General features: G+C 41.6%; 1 protein-coding gene across 2 annotated transcripts in view; it reads right to left on the reverse strand.

Annotated features, from left to right (window-relative positions):
- Window positions 1-27,941, reverse strand: part of GOLM1 (golgi membrane protein 1) — a 77,937-nt gene that overhangs the window by 35,472 nt on the left and 14,524 nt on the right. For both annotated transcript variants that reach the window (XM_075852324.1, XM_075852314.1), the window contains exon 2: window positions 10,594-10,743. In XM_075852324.1, coding sequence (XP_075708439.1) covers window positions 10,594-10,719 — 126 coding nt within the window. In that variant the 5' untranslated portion in view covers window positions 10,720-10,743. The remainder of the gene's footprint in view (window positions 1-10,593; window positions 10,744-27,941) is intronic.

Below are 27,941 nucleotides of genomic sequence, written 5' to 3' on the forward strand. Positions count from 1 at the left end.
TGTAAATGAATGGAGAGAAGTGTTTGACGCTGATTGGTCAGCGTCATACACTCCTCTGTACAATGCCCACTTGGCCAAAAGTAAAAAACACGCCCAGCTGTCCATTAAGAAACTCATTAGCATAAAGCTAATGTAGGCCGTAACTGTCAAAAAATGATTGTTTTTCTAAATAAAAAACACTGCTGTAATCTACATTACAACGCCGATCACATCATGTACAAGATAGGCCACTTATAATGTGGTGACAGAGCCTCTTTAAGCGTTTAGTAACCAGCCTAGTTTTGGCCTTAATGGACCAGGTGATTTTTTTCAGTGTCACATTTAATGTAATGTACAGGACAGTTGTCCTGCAGCGAGGCAGGGAATCCTAGCATCGTACATCACTATGATGCTAGGAGCCCGGCTCCCTGCACTGTGTTCGGTCCGGGTCTTCCGGCCGAAATACGTTCCGTACATTGCGGACGTAACATGGTCGTGTGAACCCAGCCTTACAGGTAAAGCCCAGCTGTCTCTAGACAGCCAAAAGCCCACTGTAACCAGGACGGGACTCCAGTGCCAGGCTTATGATACAGCGCGGTGAAAAATCAGCACTGTGACATTAGTCCCCTTAATGCCCACCGTGAAAAGGCGTATTGGCGGTCATTAAGGTATTAACAATAGCGAAGCTCATAGAGAATTGCTTACCCCACTGATATGAACACAAGTCTGGTCCATTTTTCAACAGTTGGGTCTCTTGTATAAGCCCTAAACAAATCGAAGGGGGTGCCCCACTATAACAACTTATCACCTACAAAACAGACTGGATACTAAGAGTTTGACACCAATCACGAGTCCCCTGTTTAAATGCAGCAGCAGTGCTGAACTTGGCTTGGTCAGTCCCATAGAGAATGAATAGAGCAGCAGCACACGAGCATGACCATCTATTCAAACAACGGACTCGGGACTCTTGTTTCCGTGATAGTCGGTTCCAGCGGTTGGGACTCCAGCGATCAATCACTTATGACATATCCTGTGGGTAGGTGATAAGTTACGGTCGGACGACCCCTTTAATCCATGCTAGTAAAATGCGCTATCCTGCTCACTTTGCCATTTTATGACTGGAAACATGAGCCATGGGATAAAGAGATCTCATGAGCAGAGTGTGACAAGGCACAACCATGAAAAAATAAAAACCGCACATTGGTGGCCAATCCAATAAACAGGCCACCAATGTTAGTTCCCATAAAACCCATTCAGATGAAGTGTATTTAACGGGATTGTCTTAACATGACAACCCCTTTCTATATGGCAACCGACCCAGCAATCAGATGATCACTGTGGATCCGGCTTCATAAACCACCCGATCAGCTGTTAACACACTCAGCGGTGGATGTCAGCTGTATGTTACAGCTGACATTCACCTGTAACGGCAGGAACCGGAGCTAGCCCAGATTCCTGCCATTAACCCCTTAGATGCAGCGATCGAAAGCGATCGCTGCATCTTAGAGGTTGCTAGCAGATCGACAGCCCTGCCACGCAATCAGGGCTGCCGATGCTGCAATGGCAACAGGAGGCCTAACAATGGCTTCCTCTGCCATTATGGAAGGGAGGTGAAGCCTAATAGTCTTGATGTCAGTGAAGGACTGACAGATCGAATACATTGCACTACATTGGTAGTGCAATGTATTAGAAAAACAATAAAAATCACAGACAGTTGGACCTTCAAGTCCCCTAGTGGGACGTGAAAAAAACCACACGTCTTAAAACCTTATAAAAACTTCAAATAAAAAAACACAATAATACAATCTCCCTTTTCCATTATCAAGTCATTTATTATTGAAAAAAATTGTTATTTATTCTACGCGGTGAACGGCATAAATAAAAAAAATAAATAAAATTTTAAAAAAAGGAAAAAAAAAATATACCCCAGAATTTCTGGATTGGTCACTTTGCCCTACAAATATCGTAATAAAAAGTGATCAAAAAGTCGCATGTATCCAAAAACGGTACCGATATAAACTATAGCTCGTCTCGCAAAAAACAAGCCCTCATACAGCTCAGTCAACGAAAAAGTTAAAACGTTAAAACGTTATGGTTCTCACAACTTGGCGACAGAAAAAAATACATTATTTTTACAAAAGTAATTTTATTGTGCAAAAAAAAAGGTGCTATAAATTAGGTATCGCCGGAATCGGACTGACCCGCAGAATAAAGTGAACATGTAGATAACGCATGGTGAACGCTGTATAAAAAAAAAATAGGATAAAACGTGATCAAAAAGAGTTGCATTTAGCCCAAAATGGTACGAATAAAAACTATAGCTTGTCCCGCAAAACAACAGCCCTCATACCACTAAGTCTATGAAAAAATAAAATTAGTTAAGGCTCCAATAAGTCAGGAGAGAAAGAATATGCAGTTGTGCAGATCAGAGGGGAACATTTCTTCTGTTTCAAGAGGCGAATTATCAAGGCCCTAAAATTATGGAACCGGAAGGGGAGGACTCATACATATCTTCTGGAAGCGAGGGCGCCCTTATTATACCAGGACAACACTTCCCAGCAAAATTCCCCAAACTGCAAAGGTGCGGAGTATGGACCAAAAGGGGATAAGGAAGGACATCAGTGCGACACTGGCCTGTGCATAAAGGACTGCTTCACAGCGTAACGCACATCTATGGATTATTTTACAGTTTTTTTTTTAACCCAATTATTATACCACCTCCTGACTATGCCCCTGACGTACTCTGCCCAGCTTACATATGGCCCCACGTTAAACGGAAACAAACACAAGCAATACTCAAACAAAACTACTACCAAGCAAAATCTGCGCTCCAAAAGCCAAATGGTGATCCCTCCCCTCTGAACCCTACAGCGTGCCCAAACAGCTGTTTACTTCCACATATATGGCATTGCCATACCCGGGAGAACCCTTTTAACAATTTTTGGGATGTGGCACAATCTGGGCACAACATATTTGCTACTGAATTGGCATATCTAGGGCAAAATTTAAATTTTTACTTTGCACCATCCGCAGCACAATCATTTATGCAAAAGTCCTGTAGGGTGAAAATGCTCACTACATCCCTTTATAAATGCCTTGAGGGGGTGCAGTTTTCAAAATGGTCACTCCTCAGGGCTTTCTTTTATTTTTTTTTTAACATAAAGAGCTCTAAAATTGAGGCCTAATTCGGTGATTTACAAAGTATTGGTTCAGAATTGCAGACGGTACTCTTTCACTCCTGAGCCCGGTCAAATGTCCAGGCAAAAGATTAGGAACACATGTAGGGTGTTTCTAAAACCGGGAAACACAGCATAATAATTAGAGAGCAGTCTTGTTATGGTGGCACAAGCTGGGCACCACAAATTGGCATATCTATGGGAAAAAATCCCATTTTCACTCTGCAACAGTGAGGGCACATTCATTTCTGCAAAACACCTGTGGGGTTAAAATGCTCACTACACCCCTAGGTGAATACCTTGAGGGGTGTAGTTTCCAAAAGGAGGTCACTTCTGCAGGGGGGGGGGGGGGGGTTCCACTTTTTGTGTCCCACAGGGACTTTGCAAATGCAACATAGGGCCCAGAAACCAATCCAGCAGAATCTGCACTCCAAAAGTCAAATGCCGCGCCTTCCCTTCTGAGCCCTGCCATGTTCCCAAACAGCAGTTTATGACCACTTATGGGGTATTGCCGTACCCTGGAGAAATTGCTTTACAAATGCTGGTGTTCTTTTTTTCCTTCATTTGTTGAGAAAATGAAACACTTTTAGCTAAGGGTATGTTCACACGGCGGGGGTCCGTAACGGCTGAAATTACGGGGATGTTTCAGCCTGAAAACATCCCCGTAATTTCAGCCATACCGGCATGTGCAGGCGCTTGAACGCCGCGTCAATTACGGCCGTAATTAGCGCTGCTATTCATTGGAGTCAATGAATAACGGCTCTAATTACGGCCAAAGAAGTGACAGGTCACTTCTTCTACGCGGGCGTCTATTTACGCGCCGTCTTTTGACAGCGGCGCGTAAATATACGCCTCGTGTGAACAGACAAACGTCTGCCCATTGCTTTCAATGGGCAGATGTTTGTCAGCGCTATTGAGGCGCTATTTTCGGGCGTAATTCGGGGCAAAAACGCCCGATTTACGTCCGTAAATAGGCCGTGTGAACATACCCTAAAGCTACGTCTTATTGAAGAAAAGGGATTGTTTTTATTTTCACTGCCCAATTCTAATAAATACTATGAAACACCTGTGGGGTCAAAATGCTCCGTACACCCGTAGATGAATTCCTCAATGGGTGTAGTTTCCAAAATGGGCTCACTTGTGGGCTGTTTACACTGTTTTGTCCCCTCAGGGGCTTTGCAAATGCGACATGGCCTCCGCAAACCATTCCTTCTAAATTTGAGCTCCAAAAGCCAAATGGCGCTCTTTCCCTTCTAAGCCCTGCCGTGTGTCCAAACAGCAGTTTATGACCACATGTGGGGTATTGTTTTACTCGGGAGAAATTGCTTTACAAATTCTGGTGGTGGTTTTTCTCATTTAGTGCTTGTGAAAGCGAGAAAAAAATTAGCTAATCCTACATTTCCTTTGAAAATTTTTTAGATTTTAATTTTTACGGCCTACTTCCAATAATTTCTGTAATAAACCTGTGGGGTCAAAATGCTCACTATAACCCTAGATAAACTCCTTGAGGGGTGTAGCTTCCCAAATGGGGTCACTTTTTGGGGATTTCCACTGTTTTGTCACCGCAAGAGCCCTTCAAATCGGACATCGTGCCTAAAATATATTCTAATAAAAAAAGACCCCAAAATCCACTAGGTGCTCCTTTGCTTCTGAGGCCGGATACTTCAGTACATTACCACACTAGGGCCACATGTGGGATATTTCCTAAATCTGAAGAACCTGGGCAATAAATATGGAGTTGAATTTCCCTGGTAAAACTTTGTGTTATAAAAAAAAAAAAAAAAATGGATAAAAATAACAATTAATTGCTGCTAAAAAAATAAAAAATTCAATTTGTACAATTTCACCTCTACTTTAATTCCTGTTAACAGTCTAAAGAGTTAAGAAACTTTCTAAATGCTGTTTTGAATACTTTGAGGGGTGGAGTTTTTAAAATGGGGTGACTTATTGGTGGTTTCTAATATATAAGGCCCTCAAAGCCACTTCACAACTGAACTGGCCTATGTAAAAATAGTTTTTTGAAATTTTCTTCAAAATGTGAGAAATTGCTGATAAAGTTCTAAGCCTTGTAACGTCCGAGAAAAATAAAAGGATGATCAAAAAATGATGCAAACATAAAGTAAACATATGGGGGATGTTAATTAGCAGCAATTTTGTGTGGTATAACTGCCTGTCTTACAAGCAGATACGTTTAAATTTAGAAAAATGCTAATTTTCGCTAAATTTTGGTGTTTTTCACAATTAAATACTGAATGTATCGAGCAAATTTTGCCAGTAACAAAGTCCAATGTGTCACGAGAAAATAATCTCAGAATCACTTGGATAGGTAAAAGCATTCCGAAGTTATTACCACATAAATTTAAACATGTCCGATTTGAAAAATGGGGCTGTGTCAGGAAGGTCAAAAGTGGCCAAAGAGGGAAGGGGCAAAGTAAAAAATAAATAAATTCCATAGTGCAATAAAGGGAAAAAAAAAAAAAAGTTGAAGAATTGTTATCTTTGCACGCCCACCCCAAAAAATGTTTTCAAACACCAAGTTATATGTACCCCGCAATCGTCATAAGAAAAAAATAAAAATACAGCTCCTGCCACAAAGAAATACTTATGGGGTTAAAAGAGGTTTTGCCCAATATTAATGCATAATGAAGAATTTTGAAAGTTTCTAAAATACTTTGTAATCAGTTCACCATTTGTGATTATTTTTTTTTTCAAATACCATCATTCTTGTTCTATCCTAAGGGCCCTTTTACATGGGCCAATTATCGGGCTCCTTCATCGGCTGACCGTATCATTTAGTCAGCCTAAAATATCGTTGTCGGCAGATATAAATGTATTGGGATGAACAATCGGAGTACTGAGTGCTCGTCCCCATACATAGCTCCTTGTGAAAAGGAGCAAACTAGCGCCGATCAGCGCTCAGTTACATGTCCAAAATGTCCTTAAAGTGTAGCTAACTGTTCGATAAACTTCTGACATAGCCGAACAGACACGAAGAAGCTGAGCGCTCACACGAGCACTTCAGCTGCTTCGTTCTAGCGATTGGTAGGGGTCTCCGTGCTCGGACCCCACCAATCCAAACTGCTGACATTTCACTATGACACGTTAGAAGTTTGTTGAACGTTTAGCTACGCTTTAACCCCTTCCCGACATTTGCCGTACATGTATGTCATGGAAAGCATTGACTTCCCGCATCTTGCCGTACATGTACGCCGAATGTTTGGGACCGGCTCAGAAGCTTAGCCGGTCCCATCATCACCGGATCTCAGCTGTATCTTACAGCTGACATCCGGCTGTAACGGCGGGGACCGAAATTAGCTTCGATCCCCGCCATTAACCCCTTAAGTGCAGCGCTCAAACGCGATCGCTGCACTTAAGGTGTTTGCAGCTCATCGGAACCCCAGTAATGAAATTGCCGGGGTTCCGGTGGCTGCAATGGCAACCGGAGGCCTAATACTGGCCTCCCGCTCTGCCTAGCACCGAAGCCGGTCAAGATCCGCCCGGCGGCGGAGCCTGATCGGCTTCCGTAGCTGCCGGCAAGATGGCGCCGGGTCAGGAGCTGATCCGGCGTCATCAGCGGTGGAAGTCAGCTGTACTTTACAGCTGACATCCACCTGTAACGGCAGGAACCGGAGCTAGCTCCGATCCCTGCCATTAACCCTTTCGATGCAGCAATCGAAAGCGATTGCTGCAATCGTAGCGGTTACTAGCAGATCGCCAGCCCTGACAGGCAATCAGGACTGGCGACTGCTGTTATGGCAACAGGAGACACAATGGTCTCCTGCTCTGCCATTACGGAAGCCGATTTAGGCCCCGCCGGGAGGCGAAGCCTAATCGGCTTGCTGTCAGTGAATGACTGACAGATCTAATACATTGCACTACATAGGTAGTGCAATGTATTAGAAAAAAAAAAATCTGGCCGTTGGACCTTCAAGTCCCCTAGTGGGACTTGAAGAAAAGTGTAAAAAAAGTATAAAAAAAGTGTAAAAAAAAGTGCAAATAATGAAAGTTTGAAAACAATAAAAGTTTCAAGTAATCAAACACAATCCCCCTTTTACTCTTATCAAGTCCTTTATTATTGAAAAATAATAATAAACCATATGTATTTGGTATCGCCGCGACCGTAACGACCTGAGGTATCAAAATATTATATTATTTATTGCACGCGGTGAACAGCGTAAAAAAAACAAACTTAAAAAACGTTACCAGAGTTTCTGTTTTTTAGTCACTTTGCCCTACAAATGTTAGAATAAAAAGTGATCAAAAAGTCGCACGTATCCAAAAATGGTACCTATAAAAACTATAGCTCGTCCCGCAAAAAACAAGCCCTCATACACCTCCGTCGACAAAAAAAAAATTAAGAAGTTATGGTTCTCACAACTTGGCGACAGAAAAAATACATTCTTTTTACAAAAGTAATTTTATTGTGAAAAAAGTTGTAAAACATAAAAAAGTGCTATAAATTAGGTATCGCTGGAATCGTACTGACCCGCAGAATAAAGTTAACATGTCATTTATAACGCATGGTGAACGCTGTATAAAAAAAAACAAAAAAAGCTGTGCCAGAATTGCGTTTTTTTGTTTACCTGGCATCCCAAAAAATAGGATAAAAAGGTGATCAAAAAGTTGCATGTACCCCAAAATGGTACCAATAATAACTACAGCTCGTCCCGCAACAAACCAGCCCTCATACCACTAAGTCTATGAAAAATAAAATTAGTTATGGCTCCAATAAGTCAGGAAATAAAAAAATATGCAGTTGTGCCCGAGGGGAACATTTCTTCTGTTTGAAGAGGCGATTTATCAAGGACCTAGCTGTCTTGTTATGGTGGCACAAGCCGGGCACCACATATTGTGCACATATCTGTGGAAAAAATCCCATTTTCACTCTGCAACATCGAGTTCACACTAATTTCTACAAAACACCTGCAGGGTTAACATGCTCACTACACCCCTAGGTAAATGCATTGAGGGGTGTAGTTTCCAAAATTGGGTCACTTCTGGGGGGTTTCCACTGTTTTGGGCCCACAGGCGCCCAGAAACCAATCCAGCAACATCTGCACTCCAAATGGCGGTCCTTCCCTTCTGAGCCCTGCCGTGTGCCCAAACAGCAGTTTATGACCACATATGGGGTATTGCCGTACTCGGTAGAAATTGCTTTACAAATGTTGGGTTCTTTTTTTTCCTTTATTTGTTGCGAAAATGAAAAAATTTGCGCTAAAGCTACGTCTTATTGAAGAAAAAGGATTGTTTTTATTTTCACTGCCCAATTCTAATAAATTCTATGAAACATCTGTGGGGTCAAAATGCTCACTACGCCCCTAGATTAATTCCTCAAGAGGTGTAGTTTCCTAAATGGTGTCACTTTTTGGGCGTTTTCATTGTTTTGTCCCCTCAGGGGCTTTGCAAATGTGACATGTCCTCCGCAAACCATTCCTGCTCAATGTGATCTCAAAAAGCCAAATAGTGCTCTTTCCCTTCTAAGCCAAGCCGTGTCTCCAAACAGCCGTTTATTACCACATGTGGGGTATTGTTTTACTCGGGAGAAATTGCTTTACAAATTTTGTGGTGCTTTTTCTCCTTCAGTCCTTGTGGAAATGAGTAAAAATAAGCTAAACCTACATTTTCTTTGAAAAAATGTTGATTTTTATTTTCAGGGCCTACTTCCAATAATTTCTGCAAAAAACCTGTGGAGTCAAATTGCTCACTATACCCCTAGATACTTTCCTCAATGGGTGTAGTTTCCAAAATGGGGTCACTTGTGGGGAGTTTCCACTGTTTTGTCACCTCAGGGGCTTTGTAAATGTGACATGGCCTCCGCAAACCATTCCTGCTAAACTTTAGCTCCAAAAGCCAAATAGCGCTCTTTCCCTTCTCAGCCCTGCCGTGTCTCCAAACAACCGTTTATTACCACATGTGGGGTATTGTTTTACTCGCGAGAAATTGCTTTACAAATTTTACGGTGCTTTTTCTCCTTTAGTCCTTGTGGAAATGAGAAAAAAAAAAAATCGCTAAACCTACATTTTCTTTGAAGAAATGTTTGATTTTAATTTTCACGGCCTACTTCCAATAATTTCTGTAAAAAAACTGTGCAGTCAAAATGCTCACTGTACCCCTAGATAATTTCCTCAATGGGTGTAGTTTCCCAGATGGGGTCACTTTTGGGGGATTTTGACTGTTTTGGCACTGCAAGAGCCCTTCAAACCTGACATGGTGCCTAAAATTTATTCTAACAAAAATAAGGCCCCAAAATCCACTAGGTGTTCCTTTGCTTCTGAGGCCGGTGCTTCAGTCCAGTAGCACACTAGGGCCACATGTTGGATATTTCCTAAGACTGCAGAAACTGGGCAACAAATATTGAGTTGCATTTCTCTGGTAAAACCTTCTGTGTTATAAAAAAAATTGTACTAAAAATTTATTTCTGCAAAAAAAATATGAAATTTGTACATTTCACCTCTACTTTGCTTTAATTCCTGTGACATGTGTAAAGGGTTAAGACATTTTCTAAATGCTGTTTTGAATACTTTGAGGGGTGAAGTTTTTAAAATGGGGTGACTTTTTGGGGGTTTCTAATATATAAGGCCCTCAAAGCCACTTCACAACTGAACTGGCCCCTGTAAAAATGGACTTTTGAAATTTTCTTGAAAATGTGAGAAATTGCTGCTAAAGTTCTAAGCCTTGTGAGGTCATAGAAAGATAAAAGGATGTTCAAAAAACGATGCCAATCTAAAGTAGACATATGGGGGATGTTAATTAGCAACAATTTTGTGTGGTATAACTGCCTGTCTTATAAGCAGATACATTTAAATTGGGAAAAATGCAAATTTTTGCAATTTTTCCGCTAAATTTTGGTGTTTTTCACAATTAAATACTGAACATATCGAGCAAATTTTGCCAGTAACTTAAAGTCCAATGTGTCACGAGAAAACAATCTCAGAATCGCTTGGATAGGTAAAAGCATTCCGGAGTTATTACCACATAAAGTGACACGTCAGATTTGAAAAATGAGGCCCGGTCAGGAAGGTCAAAAGTGGCTAAAGAGGGAAGGGGTTAAGGATATACATGAAATGACCGGAGAAAGCTTTATTAATGTAAGGCCAGATAACCTATTAGTACATTGTCTGTTTAGTTGGCCCTTTTCTCTAAAGTACAAATAGATTTATAGTCCAACACATGTATAAATGTCCTTTGATGTCTACTCCAATGCTTGTAGCTACCGAAAAAGAAATACTGTATAGTGTACTGAATAGCACAGATGCCACATCATCTGCTGGCAGCATTACATTTGCTGGCTCTACAGAACAGGATATGCATTTGCCAGGGGCAGAGGATGAAAAACAAAAGCAAAGCTGCCTTTGAATATGGTTTGTAAAAGCACAAGATAAAAAAAGCTCAATAAAATAAACCCATATATTGTATATTGCACAATGAGAATGTGTACCTGTAATTCCACACATCGAGTGCTCGTAATCCAGTAATTTATTCCCAGGACAAACACACATGCTAAAAGCACAGCTATAAAAAGCGGTGGGGACTTCATTGCTCTGCGGCCACTTCCCAATCCCATAATATGTAGTGCAGTTGCTGAAACCTGCGGATAAAATGAAAACAGTGTTTATCAACCATCTACAAGTTCTGGTTGTCGGAAAACAAATATTACAAGAACAGGCTAGAGGCCGAGAGATAGCCTTCACATTGTGATGACAATTCACATTTTGTTTCCAGGATCCTACACAGATGGGAAAAAAAAAAAAAAGCCTTTATTTTTCCTTAACCTTTTTTTTTTAAAGATAAAACTATTTTTTTTTTACTTTTCTGGACAGGCAAGCATAATAATATGCCACAAGTACTTGAGACTTTAGAAGCCAGTTAAACATCTGGAGACATTTTTCGACTTAGGCTGGGTTCACACAACCTATTTTCAGACGTAAACGAGGCGTATTCTGCCTCGATTTACGTCTGAAAATACGGCTCCAATACGTCGGCAAACATCTGCCCATTCATTTGAATGGGTTTGCCGACGTACTGTGCCGACGACCTGTCATTTACGCGTCGTCATTTGACAGCTGTCAAACGACGACGCGTAAATTGACTGCCTCGTCAAAGAAGTGCAGGACACTTCTTTGCAACGTAATTTGAGCCGTTCTTCATTGAATTCAATGAAGAGCAGCTCAAGATTTACGAGCGTCAAAGACGCCCCGCAAAATGCGAGGAGGAGCTTTTACGTCTGAAACGACGCAGCTGTTTTCTCCTGAAAACAGTCTGTAATTTCAGACGTAAAAGCAAGTTCTCGTGTGCACATACCCTTAGACAGGATAAGGCCCCATGCACACGACCATAAAATACCTCAATTTTTGCGGACCGCAATAGCGGTCCACAAAAACGGACCCATTCACTTCCATTGAACGCAGGCTCCTTTTAGTATCGCTACGGATGAGTGTCCGTGCCGCAGAACTGTGCCGGGAATTATGGAGCATGTCCGTTCTTGGTCCGCAATTGCGGCACGGACTCCTTCATAGAAGTCTATGAGGAGGGGGGGGGGAAGCCAAAATTGTGAATGGCTACGGAGGTGCATCCGCAAATACGGATAGCCATCAGCAAATACAGAAGTGTTGCTAAGCAACACAAAGGGGATTTCCCATCAACCAGGCCTCTTTTTTTGCGGATCCGTATATACGGATGAAATACGGATGCACTACGGACCGTATTTGCGGATACCACTCAGCAGAAGTGGGTACGTTGCGGATGATAATAAAGCAATACGGAACCGTATTTACGGTCAGTATTTGCAGATACGGTCGTGTAAGGCCCCATGCACACGACCGTAAAAAGACCTCAGTTTTTGCGGACTGCAATTGCGGGCCACAAAAATGGACCCATTCACTTTCATTGAACGCAGACAATTTTCCGTAGCGCTACGGATGGGTGTCCGTGCCGTAGAACCGTACCGGGAATTATGGAGCATGTCCTATTTTTCGTATTTTACGGGCCGTGCTCCAATACTTTGTATGGGAGCACAGCCCGAAAATGCGGGTGGAGGCCGGCCGTGCCCGCAATTGCGGGCACGGTCGTGTGCATGGGGCCTAAGACCTCAATAGAAAACAACCCCAAAAGCTAAGCACCACTAGATAATTTCTAGGCCAACTGGCTCCCGAGATCTGGTTAGCTTTGTACTGCTTCTTGCTGTCGAACAGCATTACAATATTTTGCAAAATTACAACTTCCACATTACCCTGACAGAGCATGTTGCGAGTTATAATTTCTCAAGAACTGGAGGGACAGAGGTTATAGAGACCATGGTTATACATTGTATTCTAGGTTGTTAATAAATATCTTTTGTTCCATAAACTGAAGGCATCAGAAATAAGTGAAATAGAACTTAGCAGGATAAAACACAGAAACATCAGTCAAATAATAACTTTGTTAAGCAGTGAGTTAAACTACATTTTGTCTTGCAGGTAATCTATTAGTACATTAACGCATGGAAGTAAATAATAGACCAGTACATTTCGTCCATGTTCACACTGAGGTTTTTGCAGGCAGAAATTCTGTCAAAAAAACTCCATGTGAACTGGCCCTTAGAACAGTCTATTTGAAAGATTTAATAAAAACAATCAACTTGTTGTAAACCGAGACATGTTGTAGGAAAAGCTCTTACTTCTCAATAAGAGATTAGTCAATAACAAGTCTTTGAACACAACAAAAATGACAACAAAATGTTATAATTTATAAGATTTGATTTTTGCTCTTTCAATGCTCGATTCAAAAATAAAAAAGCTCATACAGATGTATTGTCATTTAAGAATAGCCAGGAAAAAGGCCTTTCAGATAACTGATCATGCTGGCAGAGATATGCTGCACGAAGCTCTATCTTGGTGTAACCAAGTCGGGAACGTCAAAAGGGTTGTACGAGAGTGAATGGGACTGAACTGCAATACCAGACATGGCCAACGGACAGGAGTGCCTCTGTTTCTAGAAGAAAACAGCCATGTTTTTGTGATCTTAAAGAGAACCTTTCACCTGCCCATACAGGTGCACCATGTAATAGGCAGGGCTTCACAAACTCTCACTTTAAAATAAAAATGTCTATCCTACTCCGTTATTTAGATATCGGTGCCGTTATATTTGGTGCCCGATATGTAAATAACCCCCTGAATTGTCAATGAGGGAGTTTCTTTATTTCTAAATGGCATGGGGGCATGTTACTTATCGCTCTTACACTGTCCAATCTGTCGCGAGATCACACAGTTTTGTCGTGCTGCAGAACAAGAGACAAGTGTGATCTCACGAGAGAGATCACACAGCACAAGGCGCCTTGACAGTGTCAGAGCGATAAGTTAGAGTCCATTGCGGACAGCGATAAGCTTAGTGCAAGATATAGGATTAGGTCTTTGAAGAGTAAAGTGCTAGCGGCTGCAGAACGCAACACTCAACCCACAGTTAAATTCTAAAGAGTCAGCAGGACTAGTATTTAAAATGGAGGTAGAAGCCCCCCCGACATGTTTCACTACGATGTAGCGTCTTCAGGGGTATAGGGGCCAATGACCAGTCCTGCTGACTCTTTAGAATTTAACTGTGGGTTGAGTGTTGCGTTCTGCAGCCGCTAGCACTTTACTCTTCAAAGACCTAATCCTATATCTTGCACTAAGCTTATCGCTGTCAGCAATGGACTCCAACTTTTAAATTTTATGTAGTCTGTCCTTGTTGCAAATTTAATAAAGACTTTGTTATTTTCGTTTGATAATTGGAAAACAGGGCTTTCTTTGCCGGCAGGCAAAAAATCTTTTGAATGTAACTAATACGCCCACCAATTATTGGGGTCCTTCCCCTTTGTGTTTATAGAGCGATAAGTAACACGCCACCATGCCATTTAGAGATCAAGAAACGCCCCATTGACAGTTCAGGGGGTTATTTACATAATCGGGCGCCAAATATAACGGCACCGATATCTAAATAACGGAGTAGGATAGAATTTTTTTTTAAAGTGAGAGAGTTTGTGAAGCCCTGCCTATTACATGGTGCACTCAGCTGCACGTGTATGGGCAGGTGAAAGGTTCTCTTTATGGCACTTTTACACGGGCCAGTGATCGGGCAAACAAGCGTTCTATGCCCTGTCTAAACAGGGAAACAATCAGCCGATGAACGAGCTCGCTTTTTTATGCGGCCAATAAAATGCTCACTAGTCGGCAGCACATCTCCCTGTGTAAACATGGGAGCTGCCGCCATGATGAAAGTGTATGGGGGCGAACGATCGTTGTAATAATTAACCGATGATTGCTACTTGTTAAAGGAGCAAATAAGTGTAGATAGACGAGCTGTTTTGTCAATCAGCGCTAGTTTTTACTAGGATCTTTATACCACATCTGAAGGCACCATCCCTGAAGACCAGTACATTTCGTTCAAATCATGATTTTTAGTGGTCACAGGTTTGACAGTGGGATAAATCATTATGTTTGATGAAGTTTCTGCCATCACAAATTATCTTAAAGTTTTCACCTTACTATAACAAGATCATCTCCATGTTCAGTGTAATAGTATGCTTAGAGTGGAGCTACAGGGATTCATGTAAAATAATAAATCAACTTTAACCTCTTGCCGACAGGACGAGAATACCCGTCCTGAGTGGCGGGTGCTTGCCGCATTAGGACGAGCATTCGCATCCTGCAGTTGAACGGTCACAGCATGTAAACACGCTGTGACAGAACAGTGACTTCAGCTGTCATAGACCGCTGATAGTCACATGTTAGTGGCGGGACCGGTCGCAGCTGTCCCCGCCCGGAGATGGCTGTGATTAATCAGTCAATCCAGACTGACCAATCACAGCCAAAATGTGAAAAAACCGCCTTCCCCAGCTCCGATCTCCTCATTCCTGTCACAGTTGTGAGGAGATCGGAGAGAACAGCTATAATTTAGTGTGTCGCAGTGTCAAAATTAGAAATAAACCCCCTAGAGATCTCTATAATCCCCCTGAACTGCTCCTTGACCTTTGGGGAGCTGTTTAGGAGTTGTCAGTTAGTTTGTCCTGTTGAAAAAATATATATAAAAAAGGAAAAAATCTAAAAGAAAAAATATATAGTGTTAGTGATATATATCCAGTAATAAAGCAATTACTGTTAGAAGACCGGGCAGAAGAGGGTACAAGCACATCCCATTGAAGTCAGGCCAGCAGAGTTGTACAGGGACAGCACGTCCCAGCAGAAATTCCCTGCACTGAAAAAAAGACGGACCTACAAAAAATGTTGCGATTGTTACAAAAATTTACTTAGAAAAGACACTGGTTATCATTGCGACACTTGTCCCGATAAAGCGGGGTTGTGCATCAAAGAATGTTTTCGTTCTCTAAAATATTAAATTTATTCATTCTCTCATTTTGTTTTAACCCCTTTTGCTCTTTTCATATAGACGTACAGATACTTTATCCCTATTTCCATTACATTAGTGGCCATTTAAAAATTGGAATTATACCTCAAATAAAAGAAACTATTTCATTATACCCCTAGATGAATACTGGAGGACGGTGTTTTCTGCTCTGTCACTTTAGAACATTGTGCCTGGAATTTATCTCACTAGGCCCAAAAAGCCACAAGGCACTTCAGTTTTATACTCTCCCATAATTCTAGCTAAAAACATATGGTCAACATAATCCCCATACCCCCTAGATGAATACTTTCAGGATCTGATTTAAAAAATGGGGTCACTTCTGGAGGTGTTACATTGTTCTGCCAGCTTAAATCCTCTGTAAGTGGAAGCTATATTCTGAAAACGACAGGGTATTCCTTTGCTTTTGAGCCCTACCATGTTGACAAAGATAAGATTTCGGCCTAATTGGGGGTAATTTTGAACATTGGGGTACATTTCCTTAGTTTCATGTACTGGATACGAACAAAAATAGGTCCTATAAATCTATAGATCTAAATTTTATTTTAACACCGGCTATAAATTAATTCCTCCAACAAAACGTAGGCTCAAACTACCGACTACAACCATGAATACATTCCTTGAGGGTGTAGCTTCCAAAATGGGGTCACTTCTTTGGGGTTTCTGTGCAAAATCCAAATGGCACTCCTCACATTCTAATCCCTGCAGTGGGTCCAAACAGCAGTTTATTACCACATATGAGGTATTCCTGTAATCAGGAGAATTTGCTTTACAAATGTTGGGGTGCTTTTTCTCCTTTATTCCTTGTAAAAAATTAAAAACTTCTATGTTTATCTAAAAAAAAAAAAAATGATTTTCATTGCCCAACTCCAATAAATTCAGCATAAAACCAGTAGGAACAAAATGCTCACTGTACCCCTAGAAAAATTCCTTGAGGGTGTAGTTTCAAAATGGGGTCACTTTTGGGGGGTTTCCACTGTTTTGGCATTACAAGACCTCTTCAACCCTAACATGGTGCCTAAAATATATTGTAATAAAAAGGAAGCCCCAAAATCCACTAGGTGCTCCTTAGCTTCTGAGACCTATAGTTCAGTCAAGTAACACACTAGGGCCACATCAGGGCAATAAATATTGAGTTGCGTTTCTCTGGTAAAACCTTCTGTGGTACAGAAAAAAAATTTTTTTTATTGCAAATGAAATTTGTACATTGCTTTAATTCCTGTGAAACACCTAAAGGGTTCAGAAACTTTCTAAATTATGTTTTGAATACTTTGAGCGGTGCAGTTTTTAAAATGGGGTGATTTATGGGGACTTTCTAATATATAGGCCCCTCAAAGCCACTTAAGAACTGAACTGGTCCATAAAATAAAATAAAAAAAGGAGGCTTTTGAAATTTAATTGAAAATGTGAGAAATTGATGAAAGTTCTGAGCCTCGAATCGGCCTAGAAAAATAAAAGAACGTTCAAAAAACTATGCCAACATAAAGTAGACATATGGGAAATGTTATCTAGTAACTATTTTGTGTGGTATTACTATCTGTTTTGCAAGCAGATACATTTAGAAAAATGCTAATTTTTGCAAATTTTCCCTAAATTTTGGTGTTTTTCACAAATAAATATTGAATTTATCGACCAAACATAACATCACTAACATAAAGTACAATATGTCACAAGAAAACAATCTCAGAATCGCTTGGATAGGTAAAAGCATTCCAAAGTTATTACCACATAAACGGACACGTCAGATTTGAAAAAAAACAGCTGTGTCCCAAAGGCCAAAACATGTGTCCTTAAAGAGGCTCTGTCACCACATTAGAAGTGGCCTATCTCCTACATAATGTGATCGGCGCTGTAATGTAGATTACAGCAGTGGTTTTTATTTAGAAAAACGATCAATTTTGACCAACTTATGACCTATTTTAGATTTATGTAATGACTTTCTTATTGCCCAACTGGGTGTTTTTTAGCTTTTGACCAAGTGGGCGTTGTAAAGAGAAGTATATGACGCTGACCAATCAGCGTCATACACTTCTCACCATTCATGTACTCAGCACATAGTGATCTTACGTTGTTCACAATGTGCTGTCACATACACATTAATGTTACTGAAGTGTCTTGAGAGTGAGTAGACATTTCTTCCAGCTGGGACGCGATGTCTATTCACAATTCCGACACTTTGGTAACGTTTGTGTGGGACTTGTAGCACAGCAAGCGTGATCTCGCTGTAAGCGGTAATTTACAGCGTGATCTCACGAGATTACGCTTGTTGTGCTGTAAGTACTACACAAACGTTACCGAAGTGTCGGGATTGTGAATAGACATCCGGTCCTGGCTGGAAGCGATGTTCATTTACTATGTAGGTGAGAAAAATGAAAATGCGGCACTCACCAGTTTGTATTTCTTCTGAACTTTAATATAGCATCTTGGCAAAGATAAAAACCTACAACTTGCTGTCCTCCCTGTAACGCTTTTTATCTTTGCCAAGATGCTATATTAAAGTTAAGAAGAAATACAAACGGGTGAGTGCCGCATTTTCATTTTTCTCACCTACATGGTATTGCAAGACTGTCTCTTTTTATGCTGAGCACCACCCGAAGTTTGTTTGACTAGGGTAGCCTGACTCCATTTGCATCTACATACAGTGAAGGATATAAGTATTTGATCCCTTGTTGATTTTGTAAGTTTGCCCACTGTCAAAGACATGAACGGTCTAGAATTTTTAGGCTAGGTTAATTTTACCAGTGAGAGATTATATATATAAAAAAAAACAAACTGAAAATCAGTCAAAATTATATATATTTATTTGCATTGTGCACAGAGAAATAAGTATTTGATCCCCTACCAACCATTAAGAGTTCAGCCTCCTCCAGACCAGTTACACGCTCCAAATCAACTTGGTGCCTGCATTAGGGTATGTGCACACACACTAATTACGTCCGTAAGTGACGGACGTATTTCGGCCGCAAGTCCCGGACCGAACACAGTGCAGGGAGCCGGGCTCCTAGCATCATACTTATGTACGATGCTAGAAGTCCCTGCCTCACTGCAGGACAACTGTCCCATACTGAAAACATTATTACAGTACGGGACAGTTGTCCTGCAGCGAGGCAGGGACTCCTAGCGTCGTACATAAGTATGATGCTAGGAGCCCGGCTCCCTGCACTGTGTTCGGTCCGGGACTTGCGTCCGAAATACGTCCGTCAATTACGGACGTAATTAGTGTGTGTGCACATACCCTTAAAGACAGCTGTCTTAAATGGTCACCTGTATAAAAGACTCCTGTCCACAGACTCAATTAATCAGTCTGACTCTAACCTCTACAACATGGGCAAGACCAAAGAGCTTTCTAAGGATGTCAGGGACAAGATCATAGACCTGCACAAGGCTGGAATGGGCTACAAAACCATAAGTAAGACGCTGGGTGAGAAGGAGACAACTGTTGGTGCAATAGTAAGAAAATGGAAGACATACAAAATGAATGTCAATCGACATCGATCTGGGGCTCCATGCAAAATCTCACCTCGTGGGGTATCCTTGATCCTGAGGAAGGTGAGAGCTCAGCCGAAAACTACACGGGGGGAACTTGTTAATGATCTCAAGGCAGCTGGGACCAGTCACCAAGAAAACCATTGGTAACACATTACGCCGTAATGGATTAAAATCCTGCAGTGCCCGCAAGGTCCCCCTGCTCAAGAAGGCACATGTACAGGCCCGTCTGAAGTTTGCAAATGAACATCTGGATGATTCTGAGAGTGATTGGGAGAAGGTGCTGTGGTCAGATGAGACTAAAATTGAGCTCTTTGGCATTAACTCAACTCGCCGTGTTTGGAGGAAGAGAAATGCTGCCTATGACCCAAAGAACACCGTCCCCACTGTCAAGCATGGAGGTGGAAACATTATGTTTTGGGGGTGTTTCTCTGCTAAGGGCACAGGACTACTTCACCGCATCAATGGGAGAATGGATGGAGCCATGTACCGTCAAATCCTGAGTGATAACCTCCTTCCCTCCACCAGGACATTAAAAATGGCTCGTGGCTGGGTCTTCCAGCACGACAATTACCCGAAACATACAGCCAAGGCAACAAAGGAGTGGCTCAAAAAGAAGCACATTAAGGTCATGGAGTGGCCTAGCCAGTCTCCAGACCTTAATCCCATCGAAAACTTATGGAGGGAGCTGAAGATCCGAGTTGCCAAGCGACAGCCTCGATATCTTAATGATTTACAGATGATCTGCAAAGAGAAGTGGGCCAAAATTCCATCTAACATGTGTGCAAACCTCATCATCAACTACAAAAAACGTCTGACTGCTGTGCTTGCCAAAAAGGGTTTTGCCACAAAGTATTAAGTCTTGTTTGCCAAAGGGATCAAATACTTATTTCTCTGTGCACAATGCACATACATATATAATTTTGACAATGTGATTTTCTGTTTTTTTTTTTTTATATAATCTATCTCTCACTGGTAAAATTAACCTAGCCTAAAAATTCTAGACTGTTCATGTCTTTGACAGTGGGCAAACTTACAAAATCAGCAAGGGATCAAATACTTATTTCCTTCACTGTACCTGTTCCATACTGTGGAAACAAAGAGTGGTGCCAACTTTCCTCTATTGTGCCTGATGTCTATTTACTGTCAAGACACTTCAGTAACATTAATGTGTGAGTATGTGACAGCACATAATGAACAACGCAGGGTCACTATGTGCTGAATACATGAATGGAGAGAAGTGTATGACGCTGATTGGTCAGCGTCATACACTTCTCTCCACAACGCCCACTTGGTCAAAGGTAAACACACACCCAGTTGGGCATTAAGAAAGTCATTAGCATAAAGCTAAAATCAGTTATAACTTGGTCAAAATTTATTGTTTTTCTAAATAAAAAGCACTGCTGTCACCTATATTACAGCGCCGATCACATTATGTAGGAGATAGGGCACTTATAATGTGGTGACAGAGCCTATTTAAGGGGTTAAGTCAGGCACACAAACTTTTCATTGAATACAACCAAATAGGTAACTTGGCAATTATCACTTTATATAAATATGGAAAAATACTTACAAAAGACAGTGAGTCAGTGAAGGAAATGTATCCTGGTATTGTATGTAAATTTATAAGCGACGGTCTTTGATAAGCCAACAAAGAATAGACGTGTCGTCAGGCCAGGATGGAAACTTAAAGGAACAGTGTCGTCACAATTTTTTTTTAAATATGTTAAAGATGTTAGTGCTTTATTAAAAACGTTTATATTTATTTGTGTGTTTGTGTTTTACTTTTTCTTATTTTTACACTTTTTCTTCCCTATGGGGGCTGCCATTTTTTTTTCCATTTCTGTATGTGTCGATTAACGACACATACAGACATGGAATTCGGCAGCCACAGTCCCATAGGGACTGAGAACGGGGCCCGTTCCATCCACTAACATGTACGCCGTCTGTGTGGGAACTGCGCATGCGCCGCTCCCACACAGTCCAATTTGACCGGAAGTCGCGGCCGGACAGTAAGATTACTACTTCCGGTCGCGGCTTCCGGACTTGTGCACTTGGACCAGCGGCAGCAGACGGAGCGGACGGGCCGGAGGGAGCCGCGGCGGCAGGAGCAGGTAAGAGATTTCTATGTATGTTCGTGTTTGTGTACGTTTACTACTGTATGTAAACCTACTACACTGTGTGTTAGCTCAAAAAATGGCGACACACAGTGTAGGAGGTTAGACCGTTCAAACCCCTCGTTTATCCCGGCACTAGCCAGGATAAAAGGAGGGGGGGATGCTGAGAGCGCACTAGAGCGAGGGCTTTTTACCCAATTTTGCAATGCTGCAATTTTGGGAATAGCTCCATCTAGTGACCAGCAATGGGAAATATTATAAATTAGAATTAATTTATAATATTTCCTGACTCGTGAAAAATATAAAAAAAATTTGAACAATGTTTAATCACCTACACACTAAATGTTTAATTTAAAAAAATAAATAAAATGTTTTTCTGGCAACACATTCCCTTTAAAGGACCAGTGTCACGAAAAAAATATTTTTTATATCAATTTGCTTTTAGTATTTTATTAAAACATTTTTTATTTATTTGTGCGTTTGTGTTTTACTTTTTTTTATTTTTTCACTTTTTCTTGTCCATGGGGGAAACCATTTTTTTTCCAATCTCTGTATGTGTCGATTAACGACACATACAGACATGGAATACGGCACATACAGTCCCATAGTGAATGCGAACGGGGCCCGTTCCATCCACTATGATGTACGCCGTCTGTGTGGGAAATTGAACTGTGCGACGTCCGATTAAGATTACTACTTCCGGTCGCGGCTTCCGGACTTGTGCACTTGGAGCGGAGGTAGCAGACGGAGCGGACGGACCGGCGGCGGCAGGAGCAGGTAAGTTAAGTCTGTGTATGTACGTGTTTTACTGTGTGTTTACTACTGTATGTTAACCTACTACACTGTGTGTTAGCTCAAAAAATGGCGATACACAGTGTAGGAGGTTTGACCGTTCAATCCCCTCCTTTCTCCCGGCACTAGCCAGGATAAAGGAGGGGGGATTCTGAGAGCTCACTAGAGCGAGTGAGTTTTCTCAAATTTTGCAGCATAAAGCAATGTGGTTGCTTTACCACATGCCAATGCTGCAATTTTGGGAATTGCTCCATCTAGTGACCAGCGCTGGGAAATATTATAAATTAGAATCTAATTTATAATATTTCCTGACTCGTGAAAAAATTAGAACAATGTTTAATCACCTACAAACTAACTGTTTAACAAAAAAAAAAAAATTTTCTAGCGACACATTCCCTTTAAGTGGCCGCATAAACAAGCCACGTTGGCAGTTCGAAGCAAGATCAATTAGGGTATGTTCACATGGGCTATTTTCAGCCGTTTTTTGGGGGCTGAACACGTCTAAACATCTTCCCATTGATTTCAATGGGAAAAAACGCGTTCCGTTCCCACGGGGCGTTTTTTACGCGGCCGTTTTTAAAAATGGGCGTGTAAAAAAACGCCTCGTAAACAGAAGTGCATGTCACTTCATGAGCTGTTTTTGGAGCCGCTTTTCATTGACGCAATAGAAAAACAGCTCCAAAAACGGCTGAAAGATCAGAAGCGGTTTTCCCTTGAAAACAGCTCCGTATTTTCAGCCGTTTTTTGTTAAGCGTGTGAATATAGCCTTATAGTCTCTGGAATGCAGGTTGAAATTCAAAGAGAAAGTACTGGCTTACTGAAGAACAAAGCGAAATGCAGGTTTATTTTAATGGGGGGGGGGGGGAATAGGCCGCTGTCAGATACCTCTGCGTCAGGGCTCCGTTCCGACGGAGCTTTCCATCGAAACGCAGCCTTGATACAAACTGAAACCATAGGTTTCCGTTTCCATCACCATTTATTTCAATGGAGACGGATCCGGTGCCAATAGTTTCCGTTTGTGTCTGTCAGGGCTCCGTTCCGACGGAAAACGCAGACGGAACGGAGCCCTGATGCAGATGTTAACCCCTTAAGGACGCAGCTTTGTTTTGGCCTTAAGGCTCAGAGCCCATTTTTCAAATCTGACATATTTCACTTTTTGTGGTAATAACGTCGGAATGCTTAAACCTATCCAAGAGATTCTGAGACTGTTTTCTCGTGACACATTGGGCTTTATGTTAGTGGTAAAATTTGGACGATATATTCAGTGTTTATTGGTGAAAAACTGCAAAATTTAGAGAAAATGTATAAAAAAAAATAGCATTTTTCAGAATTTAAATGCATCTGCTTGTAAAACAGACAATTATACCACCCAAAATTGTTACTAGTTCACATTTCCCATATGTCTACTTTAGATTGGCATCGTTTTTTGAACATTTTTATTTTTCTTGGACGTTACAAGGCTTAAAAATATGAGAAATTGCTGTTTATGTTTTAAGAAAATTTCAAAAGCCTTTTTTTTTTTTAAGGTACCGGTTCAGTTCTGAAGTGGCTTTGAGGGGCCTATGTATTAGAAACCCCCATAAAACACCCCATTTTGAAAACTAGACCCCTCAAAAGTATTCAAAACAGCATTTAGAAAGTTTATTTAACCCTTCAGGCATTTCACAGAAATTAAAACAAAGTAGAGGTGAAATTTGCAAATTAAATTTTTCTTGCGGAATTTCAATTGTATTCAATTTTTTTCTGTAACACAGAAGGTTTTACCAGAGAAACACTACTAAATAGGTATTGTGCAGATTCTGCAGTTTTTAGAAATGTCCCACATGTGTCTCTAGTGTGCTCGTGGACTAAAACACAAGCCCCTAGGAGCAAAGAAGGACCTAGTACATTTTGAGGCCTCTTTTTTTTATTAGAATATATTTTAGGCAGCATGCCAGGTTTGAAGAGGTGTTGAGGTGCCAAAACAGTAGGAATCCCACAAAAGTGACCTCATTTCGGAAACTACACCCCTCAAGGAATTTATGGTTGTTGTTACCATTTTGAACCCACAGTTTTTACACAGCACGTATTTGAATTGGGCTGTGAAATTAAGAAAATTAAATTTTTTCCAATAAGATATCATTTTTGATAAAAATTTCTTAATTTTCACAGGGAACAAAATACCCCATTTTGTTGCCCAATTTCTCCTGAGTGCAGCAATAACCCATTTGTGGTGATAAACTGCCGTTTGGGCCAATGGGTGGCCTCAGAAGGGAAGGAGCGCTGTGTGTTCTTTGGAGTGCAGATTTTGCTGGATTGGTTTTCGGGTGCCATGTCGCATTTGCAGAGCCCCAGAGGTATCAAAGCAATGGAAACCCACCAGAAGTGACCCCATTTTGGAAACTACACCCCTCAAGGAATTCATTTATTGGTGTTGTGACCATTTTGACCCCATACTTTTTTCACATAACTTATTTGAATTGGGCTGGGAATTCAAACAAAATTAATTTTTTCCAATATGTAGTTTTGGCTGAAAATTTATTTTCACAAGAAATAAAATACCCCATTTTGTTGCCCAATTTGTCCTGAGTGCGGCAATGCCCAATTTGTGGTGATAAACTGACGTTTGGGCCCATGGGAGGGCTCAGAAGGAAAGGACCACTATTTGGCCTACTGGGGATTTTCTGGTGCGAAGTCATGTATGCAGAAGACTTTGAGGTACCAGTACAGTTGAAACCCCCAAGAAGTGACCCCCGTTTTAAAAACTACACCCCTTAAGGCATTCATCTAGAGGTGTAGTGAGCATTTTTACCGGAGACCTACACCCCATAAACTGTAATGTGGGTTCTCACGGGTATGGCAATACCCTACATGTGGCTATTATCTGTTGCCTGGGCACACGGCAGGGCTCAGAAGGGAAAGATGAGCGGGATAAGATGTGCGGAGTGCATCAGGGTAAGTAAAACAAACTGGGGTAGATTAAAAATCAAGTCATTTATGATACATTTTGAAGCACTCTTGCATACGGAGCCTTAGTTTTTCGGGACACGTGTCACATTGATATATTGTGTCCTCCCTTATCCCCCTCTTATAGCAGACTTTGTACCTCTTTTGACTTTTTCCTTTCTTGCCAGTTTGGGGAACTTCTCCTGGAAAGTGTTGCCCTGGTACGATGCGTGTGGCCTCGCTTCCAGAAGTACTGGGTGCCCCCCCCCCCTTCTTGGTCCCTAAAAATTTGTTTCTTGATAACCACCTCTTGAAATTCCAGGAAATTTCCCCTCTGGCCTGCATATCGACGTAGCACGTACACATTGTAAAATGCCATCTGTATGACGTGCACGGCCAGCTTCTTATACCACACCGCATGGCGCTGAAGGGCTGCAGGACTTGATCTGACAAGTCCACCCCTCCCATGTACCTACTGTAGTCCAGGATGCAGTCTGGTTTGGGGGTCTCTGTACTGGTACCTCATACAGGTACATGGGTACTGGTGTGGCATCTCTCGTCTTGTACTTGACACACAATACGTTGCTGCTAGATTGTGCCCCGCTCTCACCCCTTCTGAGTGTTTGCCCAAGCAGAGTCTGAGGGAGGCCTCTCAGATTTCTTCTAGCAGTGCTGCATGCCGCAGGACTTCTGGAAGCGAGGCACTTTGAGTGGAACGCTGGTATAAAACTTATCCAGGTAGAGGTGGTAACCCTGGTCCAGCAGTGGGTGCACCAAATCCCACACAATTTTTGCATTAACTCCCAGTAAGGGGGGGCATTCTGGGGGCTGAATACTGGTGTCCTTCCCTTCATATATCCTAAATTTGTAGGTATACTCTGATGCACTCTCGCACAGCTTATACATCTTCACACCATACCTTCCACTCTTATTCGGCAGGTACTGGCGGAATTGAAGCCTCCCTTTAAGATGTACCAAGGACTCATCAATAGAAATACACTTCTCGGGGGTGTATGCTTGGGCAAACCGGGCACTGAAACAGTCTAATAGGGGTTCTCAGTTTATACAAACGGTCAAAACTGGGGTAGTCTTGGAGTAGGCAATGCTCATTAGGAGAAGAGAAGTATTGCCTCGTTTTTTTTAGGTTCCAGTTCAGTTCTGAAGTTGCTTTGAGGGGCCCATATATTATAAACCCCTATGAAACACCCCATTTTAGAAACTAGACCCCTCAAAGTATTCACAACAGCATTTAGAAAGTTTATGAACTCTTTAGGTGTTTCACAGGAATTTAGAGCAAAGTAGAGGTGAAATTTACATATTTATTTTTGTCAGAAAATCCTTTTTATACCATTTTTATTAGAACACAAAAGGATTTACCAGAGAAACGCAACTCAATACTTATTGCCCAGATTCTGCAGTTTTGAGAAATATCCCACATGTGGCCCTAGTGCGGTAATGGACTGAAGCACCGGCCTCCGAAGTGGATTTTGAAGCCTCTTTTTTATTAGGCACCATGTCCGGTTTGAAGAGGTCTTGTGGTGCCAAAACAGTGGAAACCCCCCAAAAGTGACCCCATTTTGGAAACTAGACCCCTAGAGGAATTCATTGTAGTTTTCATGGGGTGCATGCGACTTTTTGATCAGTTTTTATACTATTTTTAGGTGGCGTGAGGTCTAAAAAACAGCAATTCTACTATTGTTTTTTTATTCTATTTTTTTTACAGCGTGCACCGTGCGCTATAAATGACATATTCACTTTATTCTGCTGGGCGATACGATTACGGCGATACCAGATGTTTATAGTTTTTTTTATGTCTTATGGCGTTTGCACAATAAAATACTTTTTGTAAAAAATCATTTACTTTTTGTGTTACCTTATTCTAAGAGCAAGAACTTTATTATTTTTTCCATCAATAAAGCTGTCCGGGGACTTATTTTTTTGAATAACGAACTGTAGTTTCCATCAGTACCATTTTTCGGTACATGCAACATTTTGATCTCTTTTTATTCAATTTTTTGGGAGGTGAAGTGACCAAACAATTGTGATTGTGGTACGGTTTATTATTATTTTCTTTTACGGCGTTCACCGCGCGGGATAAATAACGAAATAATTTTGTAGTTCAGGCCATTAGACGCAGCGATACCAATTATGTATAGTTTATTTGTTTATTTATCTATTTGTATTAATAATAAAGGACTGATAAGGGAAAAAGGGGGATTTTTACTTTTAAATCTTTTATTTTCACACATCTTTTTTTAACTTTTTTTTTAACTTTATTACTTTGTGCAGTGTATTACAGCTGTCAGCTACTCACTGACTTTGTCAGGACCCACTAGGCTTCCGTTGATGGCATAGCCGGACGCCATTGTTTGGTGTCCGGTTGCCATAGTCACCATCGCCAGCCGCTATCGTGTAGCAGGCCGGCGATGGTAGCTTAACCCCTAAAAAGCTGCGATCTCTATTGAACGCGGTTTTTAAGAGGTTAATCAGCGGGGACACAGCGATCGGTCCCCTCTGTAGGAGCTGCGGCAACTGCTGTACGAGACAGCAGCTGTCACAGCTCCTGCATGTGTCGGGGGGACGGCCGAAATGGCCGTTACTCCCGTGACGTACTATTCAGTCATGGAGCGCGAACAGGGCGGTTTCCATGACGGAATAGTACGTCACTGAGCGTTAAGGGGTTAATGTAGCCTTTAGGGTACCCACAGCCTTAGGCTGGATTCACACGAGCATGTTTGGTCCGTAAAGGAGGGAACGTATTTCGGCCGCAAGTCCCGGACCGAACACACTGCAGGGAGCCGGGCTCCTAGCATCATAGTTATGTACGACGCTAGGAGTCCCTGCCTCTCCGTAGAACTACTGTCCCGTACTGAAAACATGATTACAGTACGTGACAGTTGTCCTGCAGCAAGGCAGGGACTCCTAGCGTCGTACATAACTATGATGCTAGGAGCCCAGATCCCTGCAGTGTGTTCGGTCCGGGACTTGCGGACGAAATACGTTGCGTCCTTTACGGACCGAACATGTGTGAATCCAGCCTTAGGCCTCCTCCACCCAGGGTCTTTGTTCTGAATTTTAAAACACATGTTTT

The sequence above is a fragment of the Rhinoderma darwinii genome, chromosome 1, assembly GCF_050947455.1.
Source record: "Rhinoderma darwinii isolate aRhiDar2 chromosome 1, aRhiDar2.hap1, whole genome shotgun sequence".
Lineage (NCBI taxonomy): Eukaryota > Metazoa > Chordata > Amphibia > Anura > Rhinodermatidae > Rhinoderma > Rhinoderma darwinii.